Source organism: Gymnodraco acuticeps, unplaced genomic scaffold (assembly GCF_902827175.1).
Source record: "Gymnodraco acuticeps unplaced genomic scaffold, fGymAcu1.1, whole genome shotgun sequence".
Lineage (NCBI taxonomy): Eukaryota > Metazoa > Chordata > Actinopteri > Perciformes > Bathydraconidae > Gymnodraco > Gymnodraco acuticeps.
Window position 1 is genome coordinate 1,285,923 of NW_022991187.1, and position 14,815 is coordinate 1,300,737.

General features: G+C 38.8%; 1 protein-coding gene across 2 annotated transcripts in view; it reads right to left on the bottom strand.

The window, feature by feature from the left end:
• The window catches only part of kntc1 (kinetochore associated 1), a 52,753-nt gene that overhangs the window by 6,510 nt on the left and 31,428 nt on the right, over positions 1-14,815 (bottom strand). For both annotated transcript variants that reach the window (XM_034238219.1, XM_034238218.1), the window contains exons 47-57: positions 12,782-12,855; positions 11,452-11,662; positions 10,074-10,186; positions 9,913-9,968; positions 8,932-9,010; positions 8,501-8,625; positions 6,781-6,916; positions 6,608-6,703; positions 4,891-4,947; positions 4,057-4,111; positions 3,130-3,193 (exon numbers count right to left, since the gene is read on the bottom strand). In XM_034238219.1, the coding sequence (XP_034094110.1) occupies positions 3,130-3,193; positions 4,057-4,111; positions 4,891-4,947; positions 6,608-6,703; positions 6,781-6,916; positions 8,501-8,625; positions 8,932-9,010; positions 9,913-9,968; positions 10,074-10,186; positions 11,452-11,662; positions 12,782-12,855 (1,066 nt within the window). The remainder of the gene's footprint in view (positions 1-3,129; positions 3,194-4,056; positions 4,112-4,890; positions 4,948-6,607; positions 6,704-6,780; positions 6,917-8,500; positions 8,626-8,931; positions 9,011-9,912; positions 9,969-10,073; positions 10,187-11,451; positions 11,663-12,781; positions 12,856-14,815) is intronic.

Sequence of the window (14,815 nt, forward strand, 5' to 3'; positions counted from 1 at the left end):
TAAGCTTTCTAAAAACATATGTTTTGAAAAAAACATATAAAAACCAATTCAAAATAGAACAAGCCAACATGAAATTGGAAAAGAATTGCTCTAATGTATAGTGGCACTAAATAAAACACTTAATACCCTTCAGCTGTAACTGGTATATTTCACTTTTTAAATGTATCGTGATACTTTTTTTCGTGAGGTTATATCGTCTGTCATTAGATTGTGGTGTCTGTTATGTGTCATGTATTATTTTGCATTTATTAAATGAACAAAAAAGACTTAAGACATGAAGTTCTTAACACTTTTGGCCCACAAACCTGCTTTAAAATGCAGTCTACCCAGATCGTTTAACCTGTTAAGCCCCAAGCATGTTTTTCAGGTTTCAGGCTTGAAAATGACATGCCCAGAACAAATGACTATATCTTCACTTCTAAAAAGGGGTAAATTAATAATCTTTTTTCTCAAAGCAATGGTAAACCTGTGAGTTGGATGTAGAAAAGTCAGAATCAATATAGATGTTTTTATTTTAAAGTAAATTCAGATTGAACATAGTAAAAAACTGTAAATTATAGTTTCCGTCGAAAAAAGAAACATTACTTATGGTGAAAACCACCTTTGCATGATGGGATAGTAGACTAAAAGCTTTAGGAATCCAAACTAAAACATATAATAAGTACCCTGTGTAAATTTGACCTTTTTAGAGAGATTTAGAAAAAACAAAACCCACCTGGGGTCCTTTGGGTATATTTGCCATATCTCTGGAACCTGTTGAGGTCTCCATATTAAGTTGAATAATTAAAACGAAAGTTAATATAATAAAATATTATCAAATAATAATCAAATATAATCAAATATATTCTTGTATAACCCACAATGAAAATGCATTATATTTCATGTTGTTCTATAATCACAGTATTTACAAACACAAGGGGTTTGGTAAATTGAGTTAGTGAGTGGGCCTAATATAGTTTAATGTCACAACTGAAGTGGGCCAGTTGAAGTTCGAATTGAAATGTCACAACTGAAGTGGGCCATTTGAAGTTAGAATTGAAATGTCACAACTGAAGTGGGCCAGTTGAAGTTAGAATTGAAATGTCACAACTGAGGTGGGCCAGTTGAAGTTAGAATTGAAATGTCACAACTGAAGTGGGCCATTTGAAGTTAGAATTGAAATGTCACAACTGAAGTTGGCCATTTGAATTTAGAATTTAAATGTCACAACTGAGGTGGGCCAGTTGAAGTTGGAATTTAAATGTCACAACTGAAGTGGGCCAGTTGAAGTTAGAATGTAATGTCACAACTGAAGTGGGCCAGTTGAAGTTGGAATTTAAATGTCACAACTGAAGTGGGCCAGTTGAAGTTAGAATGTAATGTCACAACTGAAGTGGGCCAGTTGAAGTTAGAATTGAAATGTCACAACTGAAGTTGGCCATTTGAATTTAGAATTTAAATGTCACAACTGAGGTGGGCCAGTTGAAGTTGGAATTTAAATGTCACAACTGAAGTGGGCCAGTTGAAGTTGGAATTTAAATGTCACAACTGAGGTGGGCCAGTTGAAGTTGGAATTTAAATGTCACAACTGAAGTGGGCCAGTTGAAGTTAGAATGTAATGTCACAACTGAAGTGAGCCAGTTGAAGTTAGAATTTTAATGTCACAACTGAAGTGGGCCAGTTGAAGTTAGAATTTTAATGTCACAACTGAAGTGGGCCAGTTGAAGTTGGAATTTAAATGTCACAACTGAAGTGGGCCAGTTGAAGTTAGAATGTAATGTCACAACTGAAGTGAGCCAGTTGAAGTTAGAATTTTAATGTCACAACTGAAGTGGGCCAGTTGAAGTTAGGATTTAATGTAAGAAATGTAAAACTGTGAATTGAGGTTTTATATTAGAAAAGGACCACAGCATGATATATTTCGTATGATTGTCACATTGTAACGACAGAAGGTAAAAACCCTGTAAAAGTGTGGACCATTTTCTTCAAATAAAATCATCCCACCTTTTTGGATTAGGATAACTTAAAATAAATCTGCGCTCTCCTCTCCTGCTTAAAGGTAAGATTGCACACTGCCACACTCACACTTAGGCAGGGCCACACCTCATTACTGATACCAGAATCCTTCGGGATCACTTATACGGATTTAGTGCGTCGTCTGAATTGAAACAGCAGTTAATTGAACCTGGTTCTTCAGGAGTTAGTAGAGGTGAGACCTAGCTGATCCAGGTGGATCCGAGCCTGGCAGTAAACTTACATAGACTCAATAGCTTCTGTTAGGTTAATTAGTAGGTCTGAGTAATTGCCGGAATAAATTAACAGGCCTCCCGACTCCAACAAACCCATTGGTCGATTTTGGTGATTGACTCCTCTTTTGAACCGTTAGAGCCAATAGAATCGAGGGGGGGTTCCTAAATCCATCTAAACATTACCATTGAGGATTGAGAGTGATGCACACGCAGTTTGCCCAAACTGAAAGCTATGTTGCACTCTATAGAAAACTATGTTTATTGCCATAAATATGATGATGGATTAACCTCTGGATTAACCTTCAGCAGCGTTGTTCTCGTTTTAATGCCATTGAAAACAACTTTTGATCAGAACAACAGCTAAGGTAAGACGTTTTGGCTCCTTAAAGCACATTTCTTTGTTGTTGTTTCTTGTCGTTTGGCCGCGAGTTCTGATTGCTCAGTGATGATACTTATATGTCTGGAATCTGTGGAATCTCAGCTTGCTAATCGATATCTTTTTTGTGCAGATCCGATAAGTAATAAGGATATTTTACCTTGAGTTCTGTGCTAAGTGCGTTAGCATTTTTTCACTCAGGGCTAATTCAGAGCCTTTGTTATTACCCTTTTGTTTTGTTTAGCTAAAAACGGTTAATATTGTCTGATAGCTGAGTTTCTTCCCGTTAAGTGGGTATGACACATTCATAGTTTGTTAAATATTAAGAAGCCTTCAGACGCTTTTTCTTGCAAGATGTTGCGTTTTGCCCCCGCCCGCGGGGGCGTGGGGTTTAACTGGTTAAAGAAAATAATCACAAGAGATAAATCTATCGGTGCATGTACTGAATTCTCCTATTTTTCTGTGACTAGTAGTCCAGGACTGTATTATAATGTCCTATCCAATGTTGATTTGAGTGAAGCGTACTTGAGGAGGAGAACGAACGTCCTGTAGAGCATGGCCTGTTGATCCGGAGTCAGAGGAAGAGAAGCTGTCCGCAAGAAAACAGATCAGACTGTGAGGATCATTGAAGAGGCTTTCTGACCAGAGCAAGGGTTAGGAGAACAATCTGGCGTCTGTGGATGTTGCAGGCCGGTAAAAAGACAGTTTGATCCAGGGATGTCCAAACTTTTTCCCCTGAGGGCCACATACAGAAGAACATACAAAGGGCTGGGCCACTCTCTAGAGGTGAGGTATACTGCCTCATAGGTTAAATTATAATTCAGCAAAATCAATCAAATGTAGGTCAATTATGCTTTCTACTTGAATATGATTTAAGAAACATCACAGCTCTCCAGAGGGTTTCAGTTCCTGTTGCAGCTCATCCCTTAAAACAGGAGCCTCAGATTGGTTATAATAAGGGGAAATATGAAGGGTCTATTTAAAGCTTGTAATGGAAATAAAACAAAGATTAGTTAGAACATGTTCTCAGCTCTAATTGACTAAATGTCTTTGAATAGTGGGCTTATTAACACATGAAAACTGCTGTGTAATATAGACTCACATATATATTTAAGAAGTACAATATAAGACAAGCACGAGTTTCAGGTGGGGGCCATATATCATTTTACTTTAAGAACTTGCTGAGGGCCAATTAGAAATGGACAACGGGCCGCATTTGGCCCCTGGACCGTAGTTTGGACACCCCTGGTTTAATCATTTCCTTAGTCTGCATGAAATGATTGGATGGCCTACGTGCCCGTCTACCTCTCATTTCCCCGATTCTCTCCCGCGAAAAAAGGGCTGGGATTCTTTTGTTGGATAACTTTGAAAAGTAGCTTACTGGTCCTGGTTTCTCCAAAGTCGCCATACCCTGATTTAATGAAATTGAATTCACTGTTATAAACGTCGTACCCGAGACAAATGGTGCCAGTATCATACTCCTCCAGGTCCTGGAGAAACTGGAAATCTGGGGACAAAGAGTAAACATTTTTAGCTTTGCAAACATTTCTCAGTCATCACTTGTATTATTATAGCAGTAATGGTTCAAGGCATTTTTTATTCTGGTAATCACTAAGTTAAATCACAATTTAAATGCAATGTTTATTGTTTGATTCTAGCCAAAAAACCTTTCCTGCTTTTCATATCTAGTCGTCTCTATGCCCACATTCCCCATCTATTTCTCCACTATAACCACTAACCTTTATTAGAACTATGGCATTTTTATTACCATTATCTTTCTATATACCTATATGTTCACTTTGTTTTATGGGGTTTTATATTGCTGCATTGATTCAGTTGTCTTATGTCTTATCTGTCTGAGAGAAACCATTATTTATTTTATTTGTATTATTATGCATTTTACCTCCTTGTGTCTTTTAACATGTTATATTTTGCTACATATACCTTTTAAAGTTCTTAACAAATGATCTGAGGGGAATTTCTTGTTGCTTGTGATGTGCCATTTTGTAAAGCACTTTGAGCTGCACGTGTTGTAGGAAAAAATATAAAAATAAAAATAATATAAAATAAAAAATAAAGCTTTATTATTATTATATTTATTAAATAACTGCAACTATCCAACTCTCTGAGGCTCTGGTTGCGTAGTGAATTTCAAAAATATTTTAGTTCTGCTTTTTTTGTAACACATTGTAACCACATTTTACTGAAGATGTAAATGTCTGAAGAAAAATGGAAATGCCAACGTTATTTGCATTTCTTCAAATAAGTGCTGAAGTTTGCAGTTACCACCCATAGAGCCGGCACAGCCACTAACGCCTCGAGCACCTTCTGGAGGTGGCAGATCTGAGGGGAAAACAAACAAAGGTTTTATTTACACCAAGCTTTCTTTATGTAATGTCAAACTCAACTATTTGACAAAGACAGAAGGAAAACTAAAAGACAGAAATCATGTATGTGTGGGACACTGCATTCACTACAATTTAAAATTTCAAATAAGAACTGATAAAAACACAAGATAAGATTTACTTTATTGATCCCAAATGTGGACATGCTTTCATCTCAGCCGTTAAAACAAGGCATTGGACATAATGTGAAATAAAAAGAGTAGAAAACATCTCAAAATAGAAAATGAAACAGAACTAAAAAGTGAAATATAAGCAAGTTGACCGTGAAAGATAAAACTCTGTAGACTATCTGTCAAATAAAAACTATGAAGGGTCAAATTACAGCAAACAAATGTTATAGTAGGATATTATTTACTTTAAAGGTCCCCTGTTATACTGTTTTTCATCAATATATTACAGGTCTCAGATATATACAAAACATGTCTCTGAAGTGTTTGGCTCCAAACACCAAACAGATCATTGCAGCATTACCCATAATCCCCTCTGTTTCAGCCCTGTTTCCAAAGTGCTGATTCTCTGTCTGTTACTTTAGATGAAAATAAGGAGCCCCTCCCCACGCCCCTCTGAGAGAGATTTGGTTAGAAAGAACACAATGGCGCTCTAGGAGGAGATTCAGGTGATAAGGTGGGGGGGGTTACCTTGGTTGCTGATTGGCTAATGGTTACACAAGACAAAAAATCGTTATGACATCATAAAGTGGCCAAAATCTGATCAGCTCATTTTCAGACAGGTTTTTATAGAAATGGATCAGGACCAAAAGAGAGAGAATCTTTGTTCCTGAAACTTTCAGAATCTCTTTACACAGAGGGGACACATGTTGATGTATAAGAGACATGGAGAAGAGCGGACACATGTTGATGTAGAAGAGACATGGAGAAGAGGGGACACATGTTGATGTAGAAGAGACATGGAGAAGAGCGGACACATGTTGATGTAGAAGAGACATGAAGAAGAGGGGACACATGTTGATGTAGAAGAGACATGGAGAAGAGGGGACACATGTTGATGTAGAAGAGACATGGAGAAGAGGGGACACATGTTGATGTAGAAGAGACATGGAGAAGAGGGGACACATGTTGATGTAGAAGAGACATGAAGAAGAGGGGACACATATTGATGTAGAAGAGACATGGAGAAGAGGGGACACATGTTGATGTAGAAGAGACATGAAGAAGAGGAGACACATGTTGATGAAGAAGAGACATGGAGAAGAGGGGACACATGTTGATGAAGAAGAGACATGAAGAAGAGGGGACACATGTTGATGTAGAAGAGACATGGAGAAGAGGGGACACATGTTGATGTAGAAGAGACATGAAGAAGAGGGGACACATGTTGATGTAGAAGAGACATGAAGAAGAGGGGACACATGCTGATGTAGAAGAGACACATGCTGATGTAGAAGAGACATGAAGAAGAAGGGACACATGTTGATGTAGAAGAGACATGAAGAAGAGGGGACACATGTTGATGTAGAAGAGACATGGAGAAGAGGGGACACATGCTGATGTAGAAAAGACATGAACAAGTGGATTTTGCACAATAGGTGACCTTTAAGTGTGTAAGGAATAACGTGTTTCTGGTGCAAATTTGCTCACCAGGTTGAATCCAAGCAGCTTCTGGAGCAGACTGTTCCACAGCTGAGGGTCGTACACTTGGTACTCCAGGCACAGGTCGGCCACCAGACGCACCGCCTGAGGACAAACGCTGCTTTATTTCTCCTGCCTGCAGTTTGTGTGAAAAGTCTCAATGTTTTCAGTTAGAAACTTACCTGCGGCTCATGACTGTGGTTCTTCCAAAGCCCTTTAACCAAGCCCTCCTTGGGACTACTGAGGAACGACTGCACCGTGTAGGGGATGTTCAACCCCTCCAGTTGAGAGACGAAGATGTAGCACTTCAGGTAGTATCTGCATGGGAATATACAGTTTTAACACATTTTACAAACGTATACAAAAGTATTTAAAACGTCGTCATCCGTGTCTATATCTCGAACAGCACTTATCTGCCCGAGTACTTCAATATGGGCCAAAATAGTATCCGTTGGTAAAGCGTGTTGATCAATTTGATCTGCTAAGGATAACATGGCATCTTAGAGCCCACCGACGTCTTCCATGTTGTCTGCCCAGCCTTATTTTCATTTAGTAGTTTGCCTTATTTTTATTCAGTAGTCCTTCTCCTTCTTCCTCTTCTTGAGTAGTCAGTGTTGGGGTGCTGTTGCTTTGGTCTGGATCTGTGAGCTAACCACACCCCGTTCATTTGAATATAAGAAATGGAAATGTGGCATTATGAAGTAAAAGTCTCTTGAAATAAATACATGTGTATTTAAAATGTATATATATTTATTGCCTGGCATATTTATTTAATTATTTATGTATTTATTTAATTTTGGCTTTAACGGCATTCCATAAGTTTGAACGTTTTCAAGTATTTTTGTACGAGGCATTCATCAATACTTGTGTTTTATCTACATAGCAATGCAGACGACACACACACACATTTATACAACCCTTTCAACAGGAGATAATGGTCCAATTCAAGCACTGAGGAAACTGTTCATGTCTTACACTGCAACCTTTATTAATGTATTTCAAACCTGTGTTATTCTATATAAGCTTGTTGTCTCTTTGCTTTAAATGCCATTTTATAATATGTTTCCGCTGCACTAATTCTTAATGTTTTTTTAATTTTGTAAAGCGCTTTGAATTGCCTTGAGTTGAAAGGTGCTATAAATAAACTTGCCTTACAATAACAGTGGTCTCCATGCCAGTACAGCTGTAAACAATGTACTGCTGTGAAAGGGAGCAGTGGACAAATGTGTTTTTCCCACTTTAAAATCAGGCAACTCTAAATGAAAGTGTGTGCTATATTTTAAATATTTTCACAGCTTTACTTTGCCGTCATACCACACTTTCCGGTACTAAAGGCGTTATATCCACCTGCCCAAATTGAAAAAAATCCAGTAATTTTACCTTGACTGGTACAGTAAGTTTGTGTTATTGTGTGACAGACAGAACCACTTTTAGAGACAGTGGTAGGCGGTTAATCCCCGGTTTGCTAGGTAAAACTTCACAATATAGTCTGGTGGCGTGGAAGAGAGCAGCTTCAGTTCCCTTTCTGTAAAGGCTGTCTGACGGCAAGGTAAAGCAGTGAAAGTATTCTAAATATCGAGTAAACTTTTATCAGGGGTTTTTTCTTTGGTTTTTCCCGACATAACGCCCACAGCTGTACATTGCTTCGTTCCCTGGTACAACTGTCTGTTTGTCTAACTGACTATGAATAACTATCTTAGACAACTCCACTTTCAAACCTCCCTTTAAATAAACTTTGTAACAACAGCATTAAACAGATTGTTGATTGTGTATATAGGATATACTTATCTGTATATTGTATAATTGTATTTGGGATTGTTGGAAACATCATTTCGATCTCTCCGTCTGTACACACAAACTGAAAGATTGACATTAAAGTTGACTTTTGAAATTTCCCGTTACTTCATTTTGTTCCTGGGGATCTGCAGGTGAGCTTCCAGAGTGTCAGAGTCAGCGAGGCGGACGAGACACAGCAGCGCTCGAGCTCGATGGCAGAATGTCAGACGAGGTCCAGAAGTGCTGAGAGGCTAAAAGGAGGGAAATCCAAAAACACAGACGTCAGCAACTCTCCTCAAGGTTCAAGGTTTTTATTGTCATTTCCACATAGCTACAGTGTAGATATGTCAATGTCACAGGCTCCTCCAACAGTGCAGCACAATAACACAGACAAAATAGTTAAAATAGTGCAAGTGATTACAAATAAAATAGGATAGAAATAGTGCAAGGAGAGTCTTTATACAAGTAATTGGAATATGATATATTAGCTCAATCATTTGTAAGTTGCAGACAGATGAATGTCCTTTCTCTGGACTGTTTGTGCAATGATCACTCACCCAGTTTTCAGCAGATAGGATGGGGTTCAGGACACGGACAGCGTCATTGATGGGGAAAGCCTGCAGCATGTACACCACCCTGACAGCATCATAATGAACAGATACGTGTACATTTTTTGGGGGTTTTTTACTCTTTGTCTTACCACAGTGGATATGAAATAATGCAGGGAAAGATTTGTAACAGTTTTATACTTTACGTTAAAGGAACAAATAGATGATACTACCTTACTTCATTGAAGTTATTGGACAGAAATGTTCTGACCTCAGTGATCACTCAATCAAAAACCTATCTTTTTAATATGGCTTAACTTTAAATTCTCACTAGTATCATTGTCCATGTTTTACTGTGTTTTGCTTTTATTTGAACATATTTAAATTTCTTGTCAGCTTTAATTTACGGGAATTTCATTAGGATCACTGACTGTAGATGTTTTAACTTGTTCTGTATTTATTTTAACATTATTTTAATATTGTAGTTATGTTTTCCAAATAAAGTGTATTATTAATGTTACATTAAAGGTAGGGTAGGTAAGAACGGAGAAACCAGCTCGAGTGCTAGAATTTGAAAATACACAACCGAAAAAAAATCTGCCCCTTCCTTCAGACTTCCTCACAGAGCCCCTCCTCCAACACACACAAACGCACACATGACCAATGAGGGCACGAGATAAGTTTGTGCCCAGATGGAAGGCTGACAGGCAGGTAGGCCATCCAGTTACTTTAGCCGGGCCGGCTCAGATGATTGGTCGTGCTTTTTACAGCGCTACGGCTTCCACTGATGACTTTTTTTTATGGATTTATTGTCAAAGCATTTAATATAATCATTGCTATCGGGATGTTAAGAGCATTCCATGGAATATAACAAAAAGTGTTTCTGAAGTGAATTACCTACCCCACCTTTAAGCAAAGATTTAAAGTAAAGAGTGCTTTCTTTTTTATTGAATTTTCATTATTAAAGAACCTTTTGAGAAGGGATCTTACCTCATTAAGTCCGGGTCCTCCTCCATGTTGCTCACACATTCACGATTACCAATATCCTTTGTCAAAAAAAAGAAAAAAGGTCCAAATGTAACACAATGGCTCCAATGTAGGCAGAGCAACAGAAACTGATTAGCTACTAAAGACGGGGCTCAGAGACAAACCTTGGTGACAGCTGGGCCCGTTTTGCAGATCCATTTCTCCAGCATCATGTTACGGATTTTCAAAAGATCCACGTTGTTAATGGTGGCTATTTCTTTAACCACTGCATGTATATCTGCACAAATGATCAGTTTCTCCCAGTTAAAACATATCAAACAATGTAGCATAATGAGTGTAGCATTAATGCGTTTAACATCATTTCTAGCTGATGTAAAACAATTGAATGTCATCAAAAGATGTGCAAAGTAAAATAAGTGATAAGACTTTAATCCAGTAGCCAACATGTGCTTAAGGAAATAAATCCATATAGTCCTACAGTATAGCTAAATGTAGCTTTACTTCAGCAGCTGTTTGAGCCAGTGGTGGGAAAAGTATTCAGATTCTTTACTTGAGCAAAAGCATTGCATCAACAATCATACTTAAGTAAAAGTAATTAAGTACTTAATCTGTAAAGTTACTAAAGTTGTCAGTAAATAAATCTGTCGGATGAATGTTACAAAAAAAAAAGTAATAGTAGTAGTATAAAATGAAGTACCTCAAAGGTGTACTTAAGTCCAGTACTTGAGTAATGTGCTTTTTTCTCTGCTCTTGCATGTTTTATTTGAATGCCATCAAACTGCAGATGAAAATAAGCCTCTATGGCTTCATGTAAATGTGGCACATTTACATGAAGGATTTAGGTGCTCATGTTAATTAATGTGCATATTCCCTTCTTAAAGGTTCCCTGTTATACTGTTTTTCATCAATATATCATAGGTCTCAGATATATAAACATGTCTCTGAAGTGTTTGGCTTCATTACATTACATTACATTGCATTTAGCTGACGCTTTTGTCCAAAGCGACTTACAATAAGTACATTCGACCAGGAAGACACAACCTTGAAGAAAACAAACACCAAACAGATCATTGCAGCATTACCCATAATCCCCTCTGTTTCAGCCCTGCTTCAAAAAGGGCTGATTCTCTGTCTGTTACTTTAGATGAAAGTAAGGAGCCCCTCCCCACGCCCCTCTGAGAGACATTTGGTTACAAAGAACACAATGGTGCTCTAGGAGGAGATTCAGGTGATAAGGTGGAGGGGGGGGGGTTACCTTGGTTGGTGATTGGATAATGGTTACACAAGCCAAACAATCGTTATGACATCATAAAGTGGCCAAAATCTGATCAGCTCATTTTCAGACAGGTTTTTATAGAAATGGATCAGGACAAAAAGAGAGAGAATCTTTGTTCCTGAAACTTTCAGAATCTCTTTACACAGAGGGGACACATGGTGATGTAGAAGAGACATGGAGAAGAGGATTTTGCATAATAGGTGACCTTTAAATAAATACAAAATGTAATTAGTTACTTTCCACCACTGGTTTTAGCACATGCTCACCAGGATGAACTTGAATGCCACAGTCTCTGTAGCGCTGCTCCACGCTGCTGTGCTCGTACAGAGCGATGAGGAGCCAGGACGGCTGCCTAGTCAGCTTCAGATGCTCGGGGCCGTTCAGACGACTCGCGATCAGCGTGTTCTCCGTGGCCGAGCACTGGAACTGCAGCTTCAGCTTCGACAGGAAGATTTCCCCTTTGGCCCGCGCCGCCCCCTGCTCAGGATGAGAGGGGAGCAGATTAAAAAACAACCACTACAGGAACATCTAACCAGATAAGGATGTGACAGATTTGAAGTTTATACAAGGTTTCCTCCTCTTCTTAAATATGTAATTAAACGGCTTTTCAAGAGATTTTCAGGCCCAGTTAAGATAAGAAGTACTTTACAGATTAAAAACAACTATAGGAGCCCAGATGCGTATTTAACCCAAGTTAAATATTTCCATTATTGTTATTATTTTAGATGGCACACATTTGCATTTAATTAGCACTTCTGACATTTGTCAAATGGTTGTAGTTTATTTGTATTAATCCATCTGTTGCTTGCCCGAAATGTGTATGACACAGACGGTGAACTGGCTCGGACATTTTCTGTTGACTTTGATGTATCAACAAAACTCCCAATGAACAGTCACTTTGACGCGTTCGGTCCTCTTTAAGATATTGTTTGTTTATTTGAGTCATTAATCGTTGTTAAACAATAACTTCACTACAGGACTCTTTTAATTGAAATGCATCAAAGTGATGAGCCTACCTCATGCTCTAAATAACTGTTCATTGGGAGTTTTGTCGCCAGACCAACCACTTCACAAACATCTAACCAGATAAGGATGAGACAGATCTTAAGTTTGTACAGAGTTCCCACCTGTTCTTGAATATGTAATTAAATGGCTTCTCAAAAGCTTTTCAGGCCCAGTTACCTCTAATTCAAGGTCCCAATACAGAGTATTCTTTTTAAACAGGGATCAAGATTAGCTTCGGTTACAACACTGAGAATGTTATACTCAGAACTAGTGGGCTTTATAGAAGCTTACAGACCATTTGAAATAGAGAGGCTTGAATGTGTGAACACTTCTCAGACTATGTGCTCTTTTTGCCTGCTCCAAAACAGCAAAGCAAAACAATATACAATGTAAGATACTTCTATTACAAATTGAATAGCTTAGCAAAAAACTTCAATTTATATTCCTGTACTAAGTATATAATATATATAAGTATATATATATATAGGCATTTTATATGGCCAATGTACATTTTTATTTCCTTCTTTTGTGACACTACACATTCAAGGACCTGTGGAAACAGTACCGTGATGAAAAATGATAAATACTGACGTCAAGATTTGGATCCTTTAGCCAGGCATCTCCAAGAGCCAAACAGAACCGGAGGGACTGCGTCTTTTCGTAGCCTGCGGAGAACAGGAAACCTTCAGCACATTCTGTAGGAGCCATGTCCTTAGTTTATGTTAATGTATCATTTGTGACCTGCTCTATCGAAATCAGTCACATTGACCCGAAGACACATTTTGAGTTGTATACACTGTTGGAAAGAGGAGATTCCTAGCTTTCTAATGATATCAGGATTGTTTTTGTACTTCAAATATTAAGCAAAATATGTCACATTATATAATGACTGTTACCGAGTCATCATTTTGAGAAAAAGGCCTTCAAAGTTTCCTCTTCTCTGGAATCCATCGATCTGATTGATTATTAGCGGAGCAAATTATCAAAGTAGTACGGAGGGAAAATATTTTCGTTTGGATTACTGCTTTGGGGGAAGCTCGTGTGTGTGTGTGTGTGTGTGTGTGTATATACGTGTGTGTTTGTGTATTTTTGCGTTTGTGTGTATTGTGTTTGTTTCCCGGGGGAAACTCTCAGGAGAAACACCGGCTGTTGTTGTGCCTGCTGTGACGTAAAGTTACTCCGTTCTCCGCTTGTAATTATGCCGAAGCTTCAAAGTTGTATTTATCATCTGAATTTGCCGAAACAAGTTTAATATTCTGAAAGCCAAGACTTTGTTTATTTGAAATCAGATGAAAACTGTAACGGACCCTGCCGTGTTATCTATAATTACTATACGCCTTACATTCATAATTTCAGCGGAGGGGGTAGGGGCTGCGCTGCGGAAGAGCAGAGTGGCGAGTGAGAGCTGTCATCTTCCCTTTACAAGTTTCAAACATGTATTTAGCGTGTGATTTTGGAAATAAAAGTTTCATATCCTAAAAGCCAAGACTTTGTTTATTTAAAATCAAACAAAACACCCGAACCCTGAAAACTATTTTATTACGCAAATCCACGTTTATTTTGAAATGAGCCGTTGCGACTTCCGACTGATTTCGATAGAGCGGGTCACATTTAAGATTAGATATACAGCATGAGAATGTGTGGTGTGTATTATTTATTTAATTTGAGTGTGTTACTCCTGCAGTCTCCTCCTGCTGTAGTCTTTAGACCTTGCTTTGTTGGGAGCGTGGGACACTTATGGCGCGTTTCCACTGCAGCGGGTAGCCCCGTTTAAGCGTCCTTAACCGTCCTCAAGCGGCCAGGCCGATTTTTGGTGGCGTTTCCATATAGCCTAGTACCGGCCAGCGGGTACTTTTTCCCTCTTTTTCCGGCCCCATAAAATCGTGGTTCCCTCAGACCAGGGCCAGGGCTGAACTAGTGACGTCAACACTCTCGACTGCTGATTGGTCAGAGAGAATCGTCACAAGATTGCGCGCGAGTTCATCCCTAGCGTCGCATATATATCTAGAAGCAAGCTTGCTGCATTTTTATAAACAGCATTTTGTAAACGGAGGAGCTACAAAAATGGCTATTTCTAAGAAAAGCACACCGTGGTCGACCGAGGAGGTGACGCACGATCGCTTCCATATCCTCCATTGTTGTGTGTGAGTTGTGTCGCATTGAAGATGACGCCACTGCAGTTTTATCTCAGCGTCGCTCCGCCCAAAAAGCTGATCGCCCCGCCTACACTGCGTTGCTAGCCCAGGTCCTAAACTGTAATGGAAATGCGCCACGGCCTGGGCCGGCCAGCGAGGCAGCCCGAGGCCAGAGCGAGGACGCTTAGGGACGCTTAAACGGGGCTACCCCGCTGCAGTGGAAACGCGCAATTAGCTTGGTTCATTATTCTGCTTGTTAGTATTTAAAGTACCGGTTTATTTAGGAAATAAATAGTTTGTTAATTTATTTTCGCATCAACTGTATATTATGACTTTAATGTCTCTATATAATGCCATACTATATAGTATGCCTTTTGTTAGAGCCAGTATTTTGTTTTTTATAAGAAAGGCCACCTAATTGTGACGTCTGTAGTCAACACACTATAAAAGACTACAATTCCCACGCGCCTCTCTAAAGTGACAGTGATGA